The sequence below is a fragment of the Scaptodrosophila lebanonensis genome, unplaced genomic scaffold, assembly GCF_003285725.1.
Source record: "Scaptodrosophila lebanonensis strain 11010-0011.00,11010-0021.00 unplaced genomic scaffold, SlebRS2 tig00000043-arrow-pilon, whole genome shotgun sequence".
In the NCBI taxonomy this organism is placed as follows: domain Eukaryota; kingdom Metazoa; phylum Arthropoda; class Insecta; order Diptera; family Drosophilidae; genus Scaptodrosophila; species Scaptodrosophila lebanonensis.
In genome coordinates this window covers 10,339,672-10,360,048 of record NW_022060545.1, presented here as the reverse complement: position 1 = coordinate 10,360,048, position 20,377 = coordinate 10,339,672, and the positions used below count along the sequence as shown (strand labels likewise).

General features: G+C 36.4%; 1 protein-coding gene across 2 annotated transcripts; it reads left to right on the top strand.

Annotated features, from left to right (window-relative positions):
- The first annotated feature begins 17,379 nt into the window (after window positions 1-17,379).
- Window positions 17,380-19,265, top strand: LOC115622970. Of its 2 annotated transcripts, XM_030517121.1 has the most exons (3): window positions 17,380-18,066; window positions 18,112-18,324; window positions 18,565-19,265. In XM_030517121.1, exons 1-3 carry the CDS (start codon window positions 17,428-17,430, stop codon window positions 19,195-19,197), a joined length of 1,485 nt encoding a protein of 494 aa, XP_030372981.1. In that variant the 5' UTR covers window positions 17,380-17,427; the 3' UTR covers window positions 19,198-19,265. The 2 variants fall into 2 exon arrangements, with proteins under 2 accessions (XP_030372981.1, XP_030372980.1); XM_030517120.1 differs by having other exon boundaries at window positions 17,380-18,324.
- The last annotated feature ends 1,112 nt before the right edge of the window (window positions 19,266-20,377 follow it).

Genomic DNA, 20,377 nt, shown 5'->3' with positions numbered 1-20,377 from the left:
AATGTCTTACTTTGTATAAATAAATAAATAATTCATTACATTTATTAAAAAAAAACTTTTAGAAACTAATTGTTGTTTTTGGTTTCAAATTAAATTGAGATAATCAGTTTCATTTCCTAATTAGTAAATGTATAAATATATTTTCTAACTACGTTTGAATTACAGAAAATCTTGTTTATCAAAGGCAATAATCTATTAACGGACATGGCGTTTATCCTATGTCTATCAAATAAATCTTTCTTTTAAGCCACATCGTTAAGCCACATACTTGTATTTTTGAATGTAAATATAAATTGTTCGTTAAACTTTTCATATTTATGAGTATATTGTTTATTAGTATGCTTTTGTTCTCATTCCTGCCTTAAGCCTTGGTTCTTGAGCCCAAACTTAATTGCCATTGCCTCTGACTTTGTAAACTCGGATCATTTGCATAACCCTTGAACATTGTAAGCCACATTACTCATACGCTCCGCTGCTTGGCCGCACATTATTAAAATGCTGAAATATGCCTGCACTAACACCATATTTTATCTAATAAACCCCAAAAACTCGCACACATAATTTAAGAAGCTGTCGACGGCCTTCACTTCGACCTTCTCCCTCAACTACAAGCTCCTCTTTATTTTAATAACTGCGTCTGCCTGCTAAATTGCTGTTTGGTAGTTGTAATCACTTTGTGTTCATGTCTATATAGGTGTGTGTGTGTATGGGTGGGTGGGTGTGTTTGCACATTTTGAACTCTTTTGTGTCAATAATTTATGTACTGCGCCAACAGATTATGATTTATGGGTGTATGAGTAGCAGCTGCCCCCTTTCCGCTTAAAGACAACCTCCATTGTCTTGCTCCATACAGAGGTGCTTATGTTTGTTTGTATATACATATGTATGTATGTGTGTGTGTGTGTGTGTGTGTGTGGCCCACTCGCCCTTACTTAAAATACCATATTTCATGGACGCGCACATTTTCGCACTGGAATTACATTAAAAAAGTGTTTAAGTGGCGCTAAGTAACAAGTTGAAAAATTGCAAGATACGCTCAAGTGTGCTCGTAAATTCACGAAAAAGTAAAAAGTAATATACAACAGTAAAATAAATGGCTGCCTTTAAAATATGGCTGGCAAACAGACTGCAGATGCAGGTGATGGCGATGGCAATGGGGCGGTGATGGCGTCTGGGTTTTGTGGGCTTAGCTGGGTGTGGCAGTTAACAAGCATCAACATTACATATGATAAACACTTCATAGAGCAGCAACCACAACAAAGGAGAAGACACACACGCACACACACACACACACACACTCTCCACACAAATTCCCCCATATATTCGTATTTTTAGTCTCCTTGAGAGCCAAAGCATTTCAAAAGTAATTCAAGCAAGAAAAAAGTTGGGTAATTGAAAGTTTACCCATAAAAATTTGTCGCTTTCAGTTTGAGTGAAAGTGCCTTTGTCTGAATGGTTGTGTGTTGAGGGTGGTGCCCTGCACAACTAAAAGTAAAATTTCTTATTAACTATTTTCTGAACTACTAGTTTTTTGAACCAGCACTCTCATTCGGGGAACGCATTTTCAAGATTTTGAGAACTATTCTTAAAGCAAATTGGTTTAATTTGTCATAAGAAAAGCCACATTTTGAGCATAAACAACATGTTTTGAGGACTTTTAACTCCAGAAATTCCTAAAACCAAGTAATACTAATATACTATATATATATATGTAAAAAATAATAATAATAATACCATGCACCTTGTAAAACAAACTTCTGTAGTGTATAAATTTTGAAAAGGCCCCTTTCTGTTGCAACACAATGCAATTATGTAGTTAACTTTCTAGTTTCCTTTATGTGCCATTATTTAGTTATTGAAAAATATATATCTGAATTGTTGATATATGATTTATAAGTGTATGCATCTAATGGGTAGAAAATTCTGATTCAATTGAAATATATTTGTTTACGATTTGCCGAAATTTTTATTGGTTTTAAACACCAGTTACTATATCGTAATATCTAACATAGATAATCTTGCTAATACACTGACAAACAAAAGATATCATAACACAATTTCATGAATAAAAGGAAGTAAAATTGAAATTGAAGATCAAACAGATTCATATTATAAGAAGAACTAATGTAAAGGTCTTCCAAAATGATCAAAATCTAAACAAAATGATTTACTGTTTCTACAGTAGATATGCTGTAGCGTTTATGAAACAATACAACATTTATATTAGAAGTTTTCAAAATTTAACAAATGTCTTGCGTTCTTTAAATTTGTTATTCAAATTTATTCAAAAGAAATCTTTCCACCTTCTAAGTTTTAAAATATTTGAATCGCAATGGAAAAAGTCCACCAAAAATAAATTAGTAGCGAAGCATATGTGTATGTGTATTAATAGAGAATATGAACAATATGCATAAAATGGGACGAATAACGGATATATTCAGATAGATTTTTAATATTTTATTTAAATACAGGCTTATCAATTTTCTTAATTTAACATTTGACAAAATTGCGTGCAGGGCCAAGAATTGGTTGTGTACTAGTTTGGAGTACTTCTGGGTGGTTGTAAATTTGTGGAAACGTTTCTCTATGATTCCCCGCCAACGTCCCTGCCATCATCGTTATCCCAGCTATTGCCTGCACTATCGAACTAGTTGAAGTGCTTCAATTGTTTACGCTGATAACTTTCTTTTATTTTAGTTTTTTTTGAGAGGGGCTTCGTTTTTATAGCTGCGCGTAATGAAAACGCAAACGCAATTGTAGTTTAACGGCAGTTTGAATAGCGCTGATTTAAGTTGAAGGAGCTAGTGGTGTTGGTGTTGTTTCTTGTTGCCACTGCCATTTGTTGTTGTGGGGGCAGCTGCACAGCTTCCTTGACTTCAGCAAACTATGAGGCACTTAGGAAGCGCCTGGATTCAAATTTCAAGCAATGATAAATTACACAAGAAGACACACGCACACAGACCTAAGCATAGAGCTGTCAGCTAGAAATGCCAAAAGACCACAATGGCGATGACGTGTCAGTTTTCAAAAGCGTGTCGACCTACAATACCAAAAAAAAAAGTGCGCAAAAGCCACAAAATAAGCGTAAATGATATGAAGACATAACAACAAATTGGGGTTAGCCACACCAAAGCGACAATGGCAAAAGCAGCAGAAGCAGCAGCAACAACAACAACAACAACAAGAGCAGTGAACAACGAACAACAAACAAACAACAACAGTGACAACAAAGGGGCTAAAAGTCATATGAGTGGCTTGCCTGTGTCGGAAATCTGTGGCAACCACAAACAAAGGCTGAGCAAACGAGCGCATCAGCGGCATCAACAGCCTGGTCGTAGGACGGCCCGGGCTGGAGGAGCGGCCAGGGCTGGGCAGTCATTGGGATTGGCATACATGACGGCTTAACAGCACCACCACGAACAACATCGGCAAAGGCACATGTAGTAACGACCACATGGCATTACGGCAAATGCTCCTATTTGATGAATGAGGCACGAAATACAAACATTTCAGCACCCACAAGATCTATCTAGATAGACGATATGATTGGCAAACCACATGGATGAACCAATTTGTAGAGACAAACATATAAATGCAGTGCTCTCTTGTGTTAAATAAATACTGGATATATTTTAAACATGTTTCATATCGATTTGTGTCAAACGTTTTGTTTGAAAATACATAGCTAACCAGCTGATAAGATAAATATTTCGGTCATCTTTTCCTCCAATCTCTGTTAACCTTATATGAGTATATAATTATTTTTAAAAGGAATTTAGAGCTCGAGGTTTGAGTTATACCCTTTACATAAAGTTGAACAAGTTTAACAAGTTTAACAGTTTAACAAGTCTGTTGTGAGAAGCTTTGGATGTAGAGTGCAATTATGTTCAATAAGTTTGATTTCAGATGACTTCTGAATAGTAACAGAAATGAAATGGAAAGATTGTTAAATGTCGTAGATGTAATAATAAGTATGCCTCTAATAGTTTTATGAATAAACGTTAAAGCAACAATGGAGCTCTATATTTTCAACTTACCACTATTTTTTTTAGAGATAGTCCACTAAATATTAGAAAAAAACTTGTTTTTAAACAAACTTAACAAAGTTTTAGTTTACAACTGTTCATACATAATGAGTTGGGGGAAGGAGGGCGATTGTCAGAAAGTTGTCTAGCCAGTCTGCTACGGTGGTTTTAAAGCTGTTTAAGCCGTAAGGCTAATCATAAGATCATAGAAAACAAACGTCAAAGTATTGTTTTCATAAGTAGTTTGAATTGCTTAAGCGACTGACTCAACAGTTTGATCTACAGAATTTACAATGAAGTTTTTAATAAAAACTATAGCTATAAAAAGTTAGTAATAAGGATTATAATAATGTTTTCGATAAAATGGTGAGATATTTATTTTTATGTAATCTGCAAATGAGATGTTGTTAGATTTAATTAATCTGTTGTTTGTTGTTGAAAGGTGCTTTGACTTAGTCTTGTGCTGGGTTGTTCTGATTCGTCTTCTTTTAAAATTTCCTGATTTTGAATGTTATTTTTCAGTTCATTAAGTGCTTTTCACAGACTCTATGAATCTTGAATAAAATAACTCTTTTCTCAATACAACTTAGTTGATGAATTGAAAATTTAAATGTTTGCCAGTTGCATGACTGATGCTGGTATTTTGAATTCTGTATCCTTGAAAGGACGAATAGCGAAGAATTTACTTTCGATTTCAATCACGGCTACAAATTGTATTTGTATTTATGCTAAATTTTGTTATGTAAGTCATGTAAGACACCAGCTTAAGGGTACGCCATTTCTGTTGCTGTTGCTGCTGCTGCTGTTGTTGTTGTGGCAGTCGTGTCAGAGACACGTGTTAAGCCTTCAACGGGCGTGGTCGCAACAATAAATTTTAATAAATTAGATTTGTAGAAGTTGTACGCCGTACGCGAAATATTTAATAGCAACAAACGGGGGAGGCATCATGACGTCTGCTGACTTGCGAGCCAAAGCAGCAGTTGAAGAGTTCAAGTCGAGATGAGACGAGATGGGACGGGATGGGATGGCATGGGTGGCGGCAGAAGCTGTGGGGGCGAGTTAAGAAGCGTGGCTAAGACAAAAAGCCAAGAGGCGGCAATGACAACTTTACTGTTGAGTCAGCGGAAAAAGTTTGCCCTTTTGCGCGGGATTGTTGTCATTGGTGTTGTTGTAGCTGTTGCTGTTGCTGTTGTGGGCCCGCCTTTGTCTCAAGTTGCGAAAGTAGGGGCAGGAAAGGCGAGGCAGACGAGGCTCAGATGCAAGACGAAAGGTGTCAACAATGACAAACACTTTTAACTAACCAACTTTTGCTGGCTTGTCGCTTCATTGTTGTTGTTGTTCTTGTTGTATTTGTATTTGCTGTTGTTGCCGTTTCGTGTTGATTGTGCGCTTGATAAAGAGTTTAAACCAGGTTGCATGCCTCCCAGGCTACCGCCTCCGGCTGCTAAAACTTTCTGTGACATTTGACACTGGAAAGCAGACTTTGGATGACTCGGGCATGGCATGGCGGCGCGATAAGAAAGGTGGCGCAATAGAAATTATTGATGCCATTTGTGGCACAAAACACTGCCTAACTGGTGGCTGACTGGCATCATAAATCTTTGGCCACAATGGATGCTTGAAAATTTAAAGCTCAGCTCATCAGCATAAAAGGGCGAAGCGACGGCGCATTTTCAATTTCGCGCCCAAATGCGACACATAAATTTTGTAGGCTGCCGTCGCCACATACGAGCATCAGTATGCATCGTATATTGCTGGTTGGTGGGCGTGGCAGTCGGCTCTAAAAAGGTAAATCAATCACACGCATTATGCGCCTGGCCTGTCAGCTTCTTTATGTTACCCTTGGAGCTATCACCAGCAAAGATGGTTTTGCCAATTTCGTTTTGTTTTTTATGCCAACGACTTTATTTCTTCTTGGTGGTGGTGGTGGCACGAAGCAGGGGGCATGGGGCAGGGGGCAACGGGCGCAGTCTTTATGACCTTTTAGGGCAACTCAGGCGCAACAGTTAGGCCGCTGTCGCTTTGCCATATAGTATGTTGTATGCTTAGCTTAGGGGTCTGATTTTGAGCAAATTTTTATGTGCGTGTCTCCTGCTCTACAGCAGTACTTGTACTTGAAAGCGATGGCGTTGCTCATACGCCATGTTGCATACATCAAATGTGTGGCGGAGAGGCGGGCTTTTGCATTTTATGGCCAAGAGACTTAAGGCTGTTGGCTGTCGTGCCAGGCTCGCCGGGTTTGCTTTCTTATTTATGCATGTGTATTTCACGTCATTTGCTTTACGTTGTCATTTCGCTATACGGTCTCCTGCTCTCTCTCATTTTATTGCGATGCTGTTACTGATATTTTTGTTAGGCCGCCATTTTGTTGCCGCTTGTTAGCCATGCTTGCCCGCCCTTTTACGTTGCCATGCGATAATTGTAATTGATAGTTTTTTGCGCTTAAGGGATTGCCATCTACTCGTAGATTTACTGCACACTCGTATACTTGATTTACGTGAGTCGCACACAAATCACGATAATAATAATAATAATAATAGTACTTCAATTTGCATTACAAGTTCTGCGAGTGTATATTTCAATTCATTTTCTGCATTTTCGTCCCCGTAATTTAAATGTAATTGGGAATTGGAAATTATTTACATTTCGATTATTTGTGCAATCCAATTGTAACGACGCTTTTACAAATTAAAATGGTATGTAATTGTCATTGGTTGCTCTTGCTCAATATAAATGCTACAAATAGTGATAAAAGTGTTCATCAATCACGTTTCCGTTACACAAGCTGTTCTATGCGCTTCTCGTAAATAAAAAGGCAAAAACTCATTTATATTATATTGACTAGTTGTTTTACCTAGATATATAGAAGCTAAAATTTATATGTGGTATTTCCTATATAAGTGGTTTTACATTTAAGATTAATTGATAGTAAACGTGCTTGTTGAAATGAGGCACAAGACATATAATGAAATGGATTAAAATCCATATAGAAAACTTTCTCTTAGACCAGTAAGGTCAGAAAAACAATATACATACCTTACTAACCTGCGGCTTCCTTTATCCCTTATTCTCTCCTAAAGCAGTAATGTATAGTAAAGCAGTGATCCTAATTAAGTACCATTATTTCTATTTAAATAATAATTGAGCTGATCATATTCAGGCATAAAAAATTTTGCGATTTCTATTAAGCAAATAACACAAGTGAGTTTCGACTTTGATTCAATTGTTATACTAGACGAAAATTACTATCATTAAGAATAAATATCGCAACATTGTCACCTTTCTAATGAAGAGTTAGCCAAAATTAGCATATCGAGAAAAAGAAAAAGACGCCCTGGTTGCCCATCTTTTGTAAAAAATTGAATTAAAAGACCAATAAAAACTTCTTCACACAAAGAAAAACTGAGCGCAGGCATAATGTGCCAGGAACTGGATCTTCCATATTATATGTATATATTATATATATACTATATATATTACTTTATGCATCTATATTTTCAATATCTTTCCATCATAAATTACATTTTTTTATAATACAAATCCGTGATTAGTTGCGATTTTAATTATAGTAAAAAAATATTTTAAATACAAAATTGAGTGTATAGGCAAAAAGTTATGGCTTTCATTATTTATATTTTAATGGAATCCTTTTTTAAATTAATTTAATTTTATTGTTCAAAATAAGTCCGTGAAAACCTTTAATCACCAATGAACTGCTTTCAACTTTTTTATTTCGTGCTTAAATCATGATTGATAAATTAATTAATTCGTTCTTAAGCCTTAAGATGTAATTGCAAGTCCCATACTCGTCACCGAACTCGAAATCCTGCTCCTGTAAGAGACTCTGAGGAGGGTATTCCTTTTTACATTTGAAACACAAAAAGTAATTTACAAAAAATTCCGACAAAGCGCTTGAAAAGTCAAAGTAATTAAAATAAAGAGTAAAAAATTGTTATTTTTTGTTTTATAGAAATTTAAATTGCATTGTTATTGCGACAAATAGAGAGAATGGAAACCAGCCCGAAATGTGACTGCAAAAGTTTGCCATGTGAGCGGTGCAAAAGCCACGCCTAACCTGCGCCCTCCCACACACACACACACACACACACATGCATACATAGACACACACACACACACACACACAGTACCACACACGCATGGGCATAGCCAGGTTTTATTCCAGGGGGGCGCAAGATTTTTTTGGCCGATTTTTTACTATCAAATTATTTGCACTATACAAAAAACACATGAAAAAATGAAAAAAGAGCGAACGCTACAGCCGACAGTAAAATAGCCTGTACTCTCCACAAAAAAGGTAAAAAAATTTTTTTTTTAAATTAAATTATTAAAAAAAGTGAATTAATTAATTAAGTAATTAAATTCAATTAGAAGAAGAATTTTTGTTCAGTTTTAACAGCATACATTTACATCAGAATCGTGTCTCTGCGTGTTTATATGCGTGTATGTATGCAGCACAAAGTTGAACCAAAACAGCAAAAACAACAACAGCTGCGGGCAGCGCTGCTGGCAGAGCTGCAGGCAGCGCATGAGCAGCGATTTTATTTATAGCTATAACTTTCTTCAGAATTGACTTATCATGATGAAACTTGGCACATAGACACATAAGCACTAACTGGATGTAACTACCAAAATTGAAAAAAAGTTTTAAAATTCCAAGAATTACGGAAGTTATAAAAAAAACCACGAATTGAGGAGTGGGGGGTGGTGTATCAGAATAAAAAAATAAACTTGACCTGCCTAGGGCTTATTGGAATCTGGATACCGAGTTTGGTTATTCTAGCTCTTGTACCTTCTGAGATCCTTGCGCTCATACAGACGGACGGACGGACATGGCTATATCGACATGGCTTGTCACCCTGATCAAGAATATATATACTTTGTGGGGTCTACCACGCTTCCATCTGTGTGTTACATACATGCGCACAAAACTAGTATAGCCTTTCACCCTATGAAATTCAAGATAATGAAATTTTAAAATTTCAAATGCAATAAAATGTAAAAAATCTTGTTAAAAAATATATAAATAAAATAAAAATGAGAAGATTTGGGATCGTGGAACTAATATAAAGTTGGTCCCGTGCGACATCGAGAGTGTAAAATTGAACAATTTGAAATTATCTTTTCTTACACAAATGATAAATTTGTATATATATACGTGTACATACTTTAAAATTATTGAAATCTAAATAAAGAGGCGTGCAAACGGAAAAATATGTAATTTTTCTAATGGGTTCTGCTCTCAGTTTGAAAATCAATTTAACTCTTGTTAATTTTCTAAAAAAAATTCGCATGCGTCTCAGTTGTATAGAATTTTTTTACAAGCTAACATGGAATGGGAGCCGTAACTGGGGTCGGGGCAGTTATCAAATGAAAGTTGTGGCAGATAAAGAAATCTTAAATTATTTTGTTTTGACAGTTCAGAACTGAAACTGCATTTTCTGAACTGTTAAACCAAAACCATTTTTAGGTTATAAAATTAGTCGCATTAATATATATTGCCTCAGGTTTCGATAAAATCAGCTGCCCGCTTTGCACCCCCCTCACTACGGCCATGCACACACGCGCACACATTGTTGCCAACTCACATCAGTTCGCAGTCTCATGGCTCGTGGATTTGAATAATTGTGCAGCAGCGTGTAACGGTGCATGCATAGCATTGTTGTTGCTAACGTTGTTGTTGTTGCTGTTTTTGCTGACGTTGTTGTTGTCCTTGTTGCTTTTGTGCACCGTCGCTGCCTCTGCTCCCGACTGTGCGCGGCACTGTTGTCTGTTATTTATGCATGTATTTGTTTATTTGATGACTACCCAGTAGGATGTTTAAGTTTAATTTTATTTCGAAAAATTTGGTTATCAGCTCAGTAAAAGCTTTTTTTCAGGATTTGTTATACCCTGTACCCAAAGGGTAAAAGGGTATATTAGTTTTGTGCGAGTGTACATGGAACACACAGAAGGAGGCTTGGTAGACCCCACAAAGTATATATATTCTTGATCAGCATGACAAGCCGAGTCGATATAGCCATGTCCGTCTGTCCGTCTGTCTGTCCGTCTGTCTGTATGAACGCAAGGATCTCCGAAAGTATAAGAGCTAGAATAACCAAACTTGGTATACAGATTCTCCTGAGACCGAGAAAGGACGAGTTTGTTCATTTTTTCTGATCCACCCCCCCCACTCCCCCCCCCCTATTAACGATTTTCTATACCTCCCGTAATTCTTGGAATTTTGAACTAAAATTTGGTAGTCACATTAGTAATTATATATCCGTATACCAAGTTGCATTATGATAGAATGATCGGAAAGAAAGTTATAGCCATATAACCAGGCCCAATGCACACATACATACATATGAACAAGTACACAAACACGCATAAGGCACGATTCTGATGTAAATGTAAATGTATGTATGCATGCATGGAATATTTTATATTTAATTAATTAAATTAATTTAGTTAATTAATTTAATTAAATTTATTAATTAATTTAATTTCTTTTTTGTGGGGTGGTACAGGGTATTTAAAAGTTGAGCCTGGTCGACTTTAGCATTCCTTTCTTGTTTTAATATTAATGTTTCTGTTGTCGAAGGGACCAATGAATAACTAAAGTATAAATAAAGGTCTGTATGTCCGTGCGTATGAGCACCGATAACATTTAAGCCTAGTACGTAGACTTTTCTTATCCATTTGTTTAAAGGCGGTCTATAGCTTTAAAATATAACCATTGCCAAAATTATTTTCTGAAAATAAAAATAATAGTGTTAATGATTTCGATGGTTTGACCTAATTTTTTCAATATCGTTTGTTTGTTTTCACAGCAATTAATGTGTTGATCAGCTGTTGATAGAATTGGTATATTTTAACTAGGATTAATATTTATTTATATAAAGAGGTAGAATAATGCATTTAATTTTAAGAAATCAGTGGGAATCGAATTCGATCGAAACGGAATCAATAACCAAACAGACAAAGTCTTTTAGGCACTGTATATTGCAATAATCTAGTATATATTTGAACCATTTTATTGTGAACTAGATGTTCATTAATGAATTCACAATAATATCTTCGCTTCTTTGGAGAGAGACATGCGAAGACAAATTCTACTGGGCTATACTTATACTCGCTCCTACATGTTCGAGTATGTGTGAGTGTGTGTGTCCGGTCACGTTGTTGCATTTGTGTTATTGTTATAAATTTATACAACAGTTCCTTTTTGTTGCAGCCACCTCTACCCTTCTTTCGGCTGTTGTTGTTGTTCAAATTAAAAATGATTTAGATGTTAGCAAATTGAGTTCACTTTGGATTCCATTTTGTTTTGCCAGCGTGTAATTTAATTGTTTGATTTTTTTGTATTGTTTGAGCTTGCTTGTATGTTATTTTTACTTTAATCAACACAAACACTACAAAGTTCAGAAACAATCATTATTTTTATGTTGGTCGAGGTTATGTCGTTAGTATTTATTTATAAGCGATCAAAGGTGAAATCGCTCGTTTTATTATTGTTGCTATATGGGACACTAAATATTGTTCAGTTTGAAAAAAGGCGTTATTTAAATTTATTATCAACGTTGAACTATAAATTGTTCATCGACCGTTGCTATACATACGAATAAGTATTCCAGATTTAAATAAAATTAGGGAATTGCGCGGAATAGTTTGACAATAAGTATGTTCAACAATAAATGTTTGCAAGGCACATTTTTTTGTTCAAAATAATCGTGTAGTGAGAAGGCATTCAGATAAATTTGATGGCTCTTTCCAGTCTTTATAAAATAAATTTAGTTCGTTTTTCTTTAGGTTGACATTGGTACACTTTTGATTTTTGTTTTTGATTATACTCGTATATGTATTTTTATTCAACCTAAAATTTACAGATACAATTTGCTATCATTAGGCCTTTAGAAAACGTTGATAGCTGTTTAGATTATTAGTTCGATTTTTATTTAAAATAAAATAAAGTTGCTTGAACTCAATGCAACCTTTTAACACAATTCCTTTTTTTCATTGTACTGTTGCCTTAAGCTTCGGAAAAGTTTATAGTTCCTTAGGTGTGCTTGGCTGACTTTGTTAGCTGTTGCTTTTGTTAACAAAAATTCGCAGAATGTTATGCGATGTTCACACATTCCACTGATATGCCATTTTGGAATGCCACAAGAAGACATTCAACATTTTTATACACTGTGTACTTGTAGGCCTGCGACGAACCTATACTCTATTCACCAACTTCTCTCACAAAACAAATGCAATATTGTTAATGAAACAAATGTAATAAATGGAATAATTTCTGTCTGAGCTAAATGATAAAGTACATCGATTTCTCTCTCGTTCCTCAGCTTGTAGGGACATTACGATTTTTTAATTAGCTATGAATATTAATTCCAAAAGAATTTCTATTGTTTGTTCTTTGTTTAGTATTTGCACCTAACTTGTTGGCCAAAGTTACCAAATATTACCAACAGACACCTAACTTCTTGCTTATTTCCTTGTTGGAACCAATCGATTCTATTACATATTCTTTAATATATATGAAGTAATCTTCATAGGTCGCTAGTAGTAGAGACTTGTATGTATATTAATTATTTTTATTAATTAACAAACAGCATCGCTCCTTCAATGGGTTACAAACTTTCTTGTGTAACGCAACGAACCCGCCAACTCAAAGGGAAGGGTATACAGAAAGGGTCAACTGGCGACATACAATAGCAGAATATGTTACTTTTTCGCACAATTGAAGGCAAGCTCGTGGTTTCTTATGTACGAGCATACAATATGTATGAATCGGTAGCTGCTCGTATTGTTCAGCTACATGAACATGAAGCTTGTGTGCTTGACTGACCACTTTCATTCTGGAGGAGGAAGTTATGCCCTAGGAATCTTTCCATAAAGCACGCATATTGGTTCCTTTATGAAATGTTTATGATTTGTCTGCGCAGCGAAGCATTGACAGGCAATTGAATTCATTTGGTACGGCTTCAGTTCCCACTGCTGTTTCATAATCAAATAACTTTATTTATTCTCTGGCAATATTAACAACAACAGAAATGAAAGCATAAAATGCCAAACAAAAGTTTTAGCCACGAATTTGCTTACATTGGCGAAACAATAAAATTATGTATTGTCCTCTCAAAAGGATGCTACCGCGTATTGTGTTTGTTTGTATTTCTAATTGTGACGCGCATGCTGGCGCATAAATAAAAAGCATAATTAAGTTGTCAGGGCGGTGAGACTCGGACCCTAAAGTATGACCACATGGCTTAAGTCTCTATTGATTTTCGCTCAATTTTTGAGGCTGTCCATTTCTCTAGTTAGCGGTCAGGCAATTAATTAGAAGTACGCGCCAAAGCACGAGGGTTAACAGGCTAACAATTTGAGCTGCCATGCGCCCCTTGCAGATGTTCTCCTTGGCCCAGTGCCTTCGCTCGGCTCTAATTAGTAAAAGGAAGTCATTTATATTCATTTCGAGTTGGCATTGTAGGATGGTTGATTTTAAAGAAATGCTGCAAAGAAGTGAAACTAATGACCAAAGTTGTCGCTACAAGCGTTCGACACCAGAATCTAATGGCTTTAATTGATTAAAGTTGCGTGGGTGGCCATTAGGCAATCAATTTCTGGCCACAAGATGCCAACGCCAATACCAATACCAATGCCAATGCATTAGCCATTGCAATTTCATGGCTAAAAGTTATATTGACCACAAACTTTGGTAACCTGTGCAATTGCCTGTGGTTTGGTCTCTGCGTGCACACATCATTTAATTAAAACTTTGTAGTCGCCAAAGCCAAAATTATTGTCTAACATTGGAAATTTAATTGCATTGAATTGCAGTTTTACAATTTTGATTTTATAATTAGCAGGACCATTCCTTCAGGCTGTATATGCTGTGTCTGCTTCCTCTCAGGTTCAGCATCTAAATAGTAGTTGAAGTTTAATTGCTGCGTCAGCTTTTTCATGCGTTGTTGCAACTCCTGCGCCCTAGTCTGTAAAGAATTGAACGTATGACATACACGTACATGTGTATTTAGAATATAAGTACTGCTACTTATGTATGTATTGCTTCAACTTACGCGGCCTCCTAAAGCTGCAGTTATTGGTGCGTTCATTTTTCAAACGCCGCACATCTGAGACTGACACTTTTACTGCACTTGGTGCGATTAAAGAGCTGTGAGTGAGGCATTGCTTATCTATCTTGCAACTGCAGGCCTCTACATGCGGCGTACACACTTTACTTATCACCAGCTGATTAGACTCCACAAAGAGATAATAATTGACTTGGAAATTGTGACAACTAAAGCGGTTTGACAGGTCGAGTAAATAATAACATGGCTTAGTAAGAAATATTCAAAAGCGAGAGGGTCATTTTATTATTTCCCTTGATAAGAAAAACTCCTTGATTATGAAAAGATTTACCAAATTAAGCAGGAAGTTTGATTTTCCCCTAATTCGTCTAAAAAGTACTATAAGCTACTTAATTAAGTAAAACTAAAGGTTTAGAAAAAACTAAAAGCTCTGCAATAAAAAACAATGGAACAGAAATTAAAATATTGAGGTTCAACCACTATGAGATATATTTTTAATTGATCTTAAATCGTGTTTTCGTTTGGTTAATAATAGTTTAGTTGAGTTCTAGTTAATTTTCATAGTCATAAATGTTTGTATATATGTACTGACTACACTTTCCATATGAATTTGATTAATAATCCATCAGCGATAACAATAAACTTTCAATCACTTTATAAGTTGGATAACCCCCCGTTCTTAAATGTATAATCTAGTATTCATAAAGATAAGAGGTAGCCACGACTTTCTCTATATATAATTCTATATATTTGTAGTCGAATGGTTATATATTCGTATGTAGTGGTGATTGCACGAAATTTGTTTTTGTAGTTGTTTTTGGCTTTTGTTTAGTTTCGTTTAAGTAATTGGAACTTTGCATTCGATTTAATTTTAATGGATTAAAATTTGACACCCAACCCACTAATTGTATACATTTTGGCCCAAATATTTGTTGCAATAAACAGTATGTGCAATGAGGGGGCAACTATTTTTCTTGTATAACCTTGTGCGGACCATTTGCCTTTTTGAATATAAATACAAAATATTTTAATATAAAAATTCTATGAGAGATATGTGATAGTCATCGATTTATGCGGTACTTATTTTTCTATTGAAATTTAAAACGATGCACTGAATTCTAGCTCGACAAGTTAAATTATACATAACAATGCTACAGAAAGCAGTTCTGTGAAAATGAAAATGATTGTTGAACTTTTGAAAATATTGCGCACTTATAAAATGTAATATTTTGATAGTATTTCTGAATCAGAAACAATGTTCATTAATTTCCATTTCGTTTTGACCGAATTCAGACTGTATTGAATAATTTCTCTTTAAAAACAAAGAAAACATGAATATTGAGCATTTGAAACGAATTAATTTCGAATTTCATCTTCGGTACTGGCATCCTGCTGCTGTCTCATGTTTTAGTATGCGTCTTAGTAGCTCATCAATCGATTGTAAACATGCCGGGAACATAAAAAAGTCATTGCAAACACATCACAATTAATTTACCTTCGCTTGTCCATACATATCATCTCCCTACCCATTCGACCAACCTTGGCAAACCGGTTAGTCTGTCATTCTGTTGGCATGTAACCATTTGCATGCATCCAAGTCTTTCTGCCCAGCCTGCCTGTCTCCCCAGTTTGTCGCCATGTTTGCTTGCATGTCAAATTCTCATTTCATTGAAATTGGCAAATATTGACTAAGAACTTCAGTGCAATCAGCGCAGGCAGCTACGCCAAATGGGAGTGGCGGCTTGCCGACATTTCCAGCAGCTAACGGCAACATCCAACAAGCATGGTAGTGGCAGGACATTTGAATATATTTGCATCGCAAGCGAGACAACGAGAAGTGAAAATGAAACTGAAACCGACAGCGGACCAAATGAAAAGTGAAAATGCGCGAGAACTTAAAGCGTTAAATGTTTTAAGGTTATTTTCTAAAAAACAATTGTGTAATTGCAAAAGTATTTGGAGGCGAGATGAGGAAAACAGGAGGAACAGGACACATTTACACAAATTGCTTAGCCACTTTCAAGTCAATAAACTAAATTGTATACGACGAGCAGATATGCCCAAGATGTACGACAAGGAAGCCCAACCGGGCGCCCAGGAACTTAACTCTACGCTTGCAGCAGTCGGCTTTGAAGCAAATTGTGGCCTTTGTGTTACGAAACACCTGGGGAGAAACTCGAAAAACAATTTTCTCTCATTATCATTTTAACATATTGTATGCCCAAGTGTTTCAAATTGTTGAGAGCAACTGTGGCTGCTGCTGCTGCTGCCTCCTTTTCGTTTACCATTTACCGCTTACGGCCTTCATACTTTGTCTGATGAAGAAGTTTCAGCTTTGTTGCTGGTTGTTGTTGCTTGATCGCCTCGCTCCAGCTGGTTGCGCCGTTGTCTGGTTGAAGGTGAAGTTACAATCACTATGCTCATAAATGTGCCATGAATAAATTAAGTTGCTGAAAGGCGGCAGCTAAGCGGCAGACAGCTCTTGGATTTCTAGTAAATGATAATAATTGAAGCGAAGCCGTATATGTACACACACAAAAACATATGCTCGTATAGTATGTATTTCTGAGTATGTGTGCATATGTAGATAACAATGTTTTCTGATTACACTGCGCGAAAATGCTCAGGAAAATAATTTTCTTAAGTGCAGAAGCAAAACATAAATTGAACTGCAGTTAACGAGCGATTTAGATAAAACTACATTCGCTGCTAAAGATACTTATTCCAAAATGATCTTTATTATAAGTACTATGTTTGATTCAAATTCTCATTGAAAAACCTAAAAGTTTAATCTGGATAATCCACTTTGTTTACTTCCTCCAAAAATAGTTTAACTTGTCGATATACTTATTTAAAAGGGGCTCTAAAAATTATTTTTCAGGAAATGATCTTAAGATCGAGCAAGGAATAATTATAATAATTCAAACTGTTGGCTATGGAAAATTTGACCGATGAATGGGGAAAAATGTACAATGCTCCCATCCTTTGATGGAATTCTTGCAATTATAATTGCTAGAATTCACTTACCCTTTTGCGCTCGAGAAATAATTTTAAAAACCACAAGAAGTGACTTTCGTATTAAAAGTCTATTTTTTGTATAATTTTATGTTATACTTGCATGTCATGGACATTCCTAGCATTCCGAACTTTAACTAGGCTACCACTTGAGTTCTGTTAATAATCAATATTTATGTTTTATAACCTAGCAACCATTTTATTTCGTTGCTACGCACACTTGAAATTTCTTAGAAACGAAACAAACTAGCTGAAACTCATTTGCAGCAGAGCTCCGAGTTCCGAACAAAACCAGCAAGATGTCTTCATACGGTACCATGATGAAGCACCCCTCGGTGGCGCCGCGTCAGCGCCAAACCCGGGCTAATCGTCTGACTCGCCATTCCTGCTTCACCCTGAAACGCGAGAAAGGGTTCACAGTGCGCAAATCTTTGGTGGACTATGTGGATGAGGAACTCCAGGATATGGAAACATCGGTGTTCTATCAGCGCATCTATGTGTTGGCCAAGAATGCGCCCCTGGGTGAAACACGTTTTAGTCTTATATCGGGAGGAACAGTTGCGACTACTGCCACTGTGGGTACGGTTGGTACAGGGGACACGGCGGGCACTGCGGGCACTGCGGGCACAGGTAGTACGATAGACGATAATGGAGAGGAAGTCGTGGGAGCAGATACGGAAAAGCCGGAAACCGAAGAACATGAAGCTGAGGTCGAGGAAGCAGCCGAAGCGAATCAAAACGTTGAAGGGGAAGGCGAAACACGATTATCATCACCAGATACAGCAGACGGTGGCGAAACAGAGCAGCAGAATGCAGAAGTTGAGGTACAACGGCCAAATAAGGATGACGAAGAGGTTCTAACACAAACATTTCGCTTCGATGTGGGTGATTCCGACGAACCAGAGGCACCATCAGAAGAGCCACCACAACAACCTTCGGTAGATATGATCGAAGAGCCCAAAGACTTTTTCATAGTTTTTAAGGAACACCTAGAAGCATTGCACGACAATTGTCTGCGTAAAATGTTCACACCAGATCCCATGTGCGGTTTGTTTCTGTACATGGGAGAGTACAGCATGCTAATGCTGGAGGGCAGCGAGGATATGATGGGACTTTTCTGTCGAGACCTATTACTGACCATCGATGAGTTCTGGCGCGATAATCGCGTTTTTCTTGTAGAGGATTACATTAAGGAGGTAAAGTTTTACAAGATTATTGATCTTTATCTCTTATCTTTCGTAATTTCAATTACAATGTTTATTAAGAAAGAAAGGGGAAGAAATTGTTTAGAAATCAGCACCTTATTACAAAAATGCAAAATGCATTATTCTAATGTTTCGAAATCGCTATAAATTTGAAATCTGTCATCTTTTGAGTATAGGTTTTCTAAAACTAAAATAATTCGTGTATATATTTTTATTTCTATTTCAATACAGCTATACACGAAAGAGATAATTGCACGTCGAATTCCTGGTGCCTATATAAATGAGAAGTTTCCCACTTCTACGCCCAATGACGAATATCTGATGGGTAAGCAGCACAAGATCATTAAGGATAAGCTATTTACTATATGCCGCATGGTGGCGGAGAGCATGGAGCCAGCACCGGTCGAGTCCTCCGAGTCTGACAAAACGGAGAGCACAACTGAATCGACCGATGATTCACAATTATCTGATAGCAGTACCCCTAAGGCTGTTGACTCGGGTATTATGGATAATTTGCCCGTGGAAATATATCGCAAATTGTTGCCTGAAATTCAGCGTATAGAACTGGTGCTAGCCTCGACCCGATTTTATAATACACTTCGACAATTTTCCGATTTATATGGGCAGGTGCCCTTCACCACCGATGACGATGGCAATTACTGGCCCATACAGAACAATTATACACCGCCATATATCTTCAGACGCACTCCATTCGATATTAATTTGACGTTTAACGAGTATGCGGCTTTTATGAAGCGTGCACGTGAATCGCAGCAGGAGTCCCAGCGCAGCTCCTTCCTATTGGAGGAGGAGGGGGAGGGCGAAGAGGTACCACCCAATAAGCCAAAGGAAGAAGGGGAATAAAACTAATTAGATTGAGTTTCAGTATTTAATATGTAATTGATTATATAAATTCATTTTTGGTTCGATCACGACTTTGTTGTTTCATTAAATATACTCGAATTTCCAAAAAATTTAGAAAGGCATTTCCTATAAAACTGGTTAAAGATTTCTAAGTACATATGTAGGCATAATTAGTTTTGTCCGAAGCTAATTTCTAAGTAGTATCAAGTTTAGGTAAATATTGCACCACTCTAAATATATGTAAATAAATTCGTTCAATGTATATTATACATGTGTAGTTTTTCAATTACCTTGATATATAAAGTGTAGTACACTTCGATTCGATTTATACAATAAATATGATATTTTCGTATAAAATTGATTCAGTGGCGAAACAGAACAGTAAAAAGGTTATGAGGTATCCCGGTCAAAGGTTGTTCGGGAAAAGATCTTTGTGTCTTATGACATTTGAAATATCTGTGGGAAGTCTGAACAATTCGTTATCATTATGGAATAACGTCAATATAATGCAAGTGCTTTCTGTTTTGTTTGCATTCTCGCTATGTTAAAGTAAACTATTCATTCGATTTTATTTTAATACGACTTCAATACCTACGGCTAGTGTTTCATAAAATTTGCAAAAAACTTTTGCATAATCTTTCATTTTCAAGTTAAGTTGGCGCTAAAATGTTCCCAAAAATAATAATAAATTATAAGCCAGGTGTTGTTGTTAACAAAAGAAAATATAAACCCTCTTATTATTTGTAAACATTTTTAAACATTTCCTTAGTCCTTACTAGCTACCTGGGACTACTTAATTAGGGTGAGTTGTTAGTCGGTTTATTTATTTATTTCTATTTTCATGATTTTGTAGTCAACTAGAATTGCACTTAAAAAGAAGCACCTTCTGGATAACTCTTTCCATGTGCTTGCATATTTGAGATTTGGTATTGAAAGTATAATTTTGGTCAGTGTAATGTTATTTGATATAATCAGCATAGTCCTCATCATCATCATTATCATCAGCAACATTGTCATTATCATTTGGATGAGCATCGGCGGTGTTCGCTTGTTGTTCTGTTATCTCTAAGCTCGCGCTCGCTTACAACGTTTATGGCATTGTGCACATGACTGCATACACTTTGGGGATGGAGCACGTGTTGCCTGCCCACTTATCCTCCTCCCGCCCTGCCTGCCCCTC

Coding starts and splice junctions, on each gene's coding strand:
- LOC115622970 (XM_030517120.1), top strand. CDS start 17,428: ATGTCTTCATACGGTACCATGATGAAGCACCCCTCGGTGGCGCCGCGT. Junction 18,325..18,564: donor TAGAGGATTACATTAAGGAG/GTAAAGTTTTAC, acceptor ATTTCAATACAG/CTATACACGAAAGAGATAAT.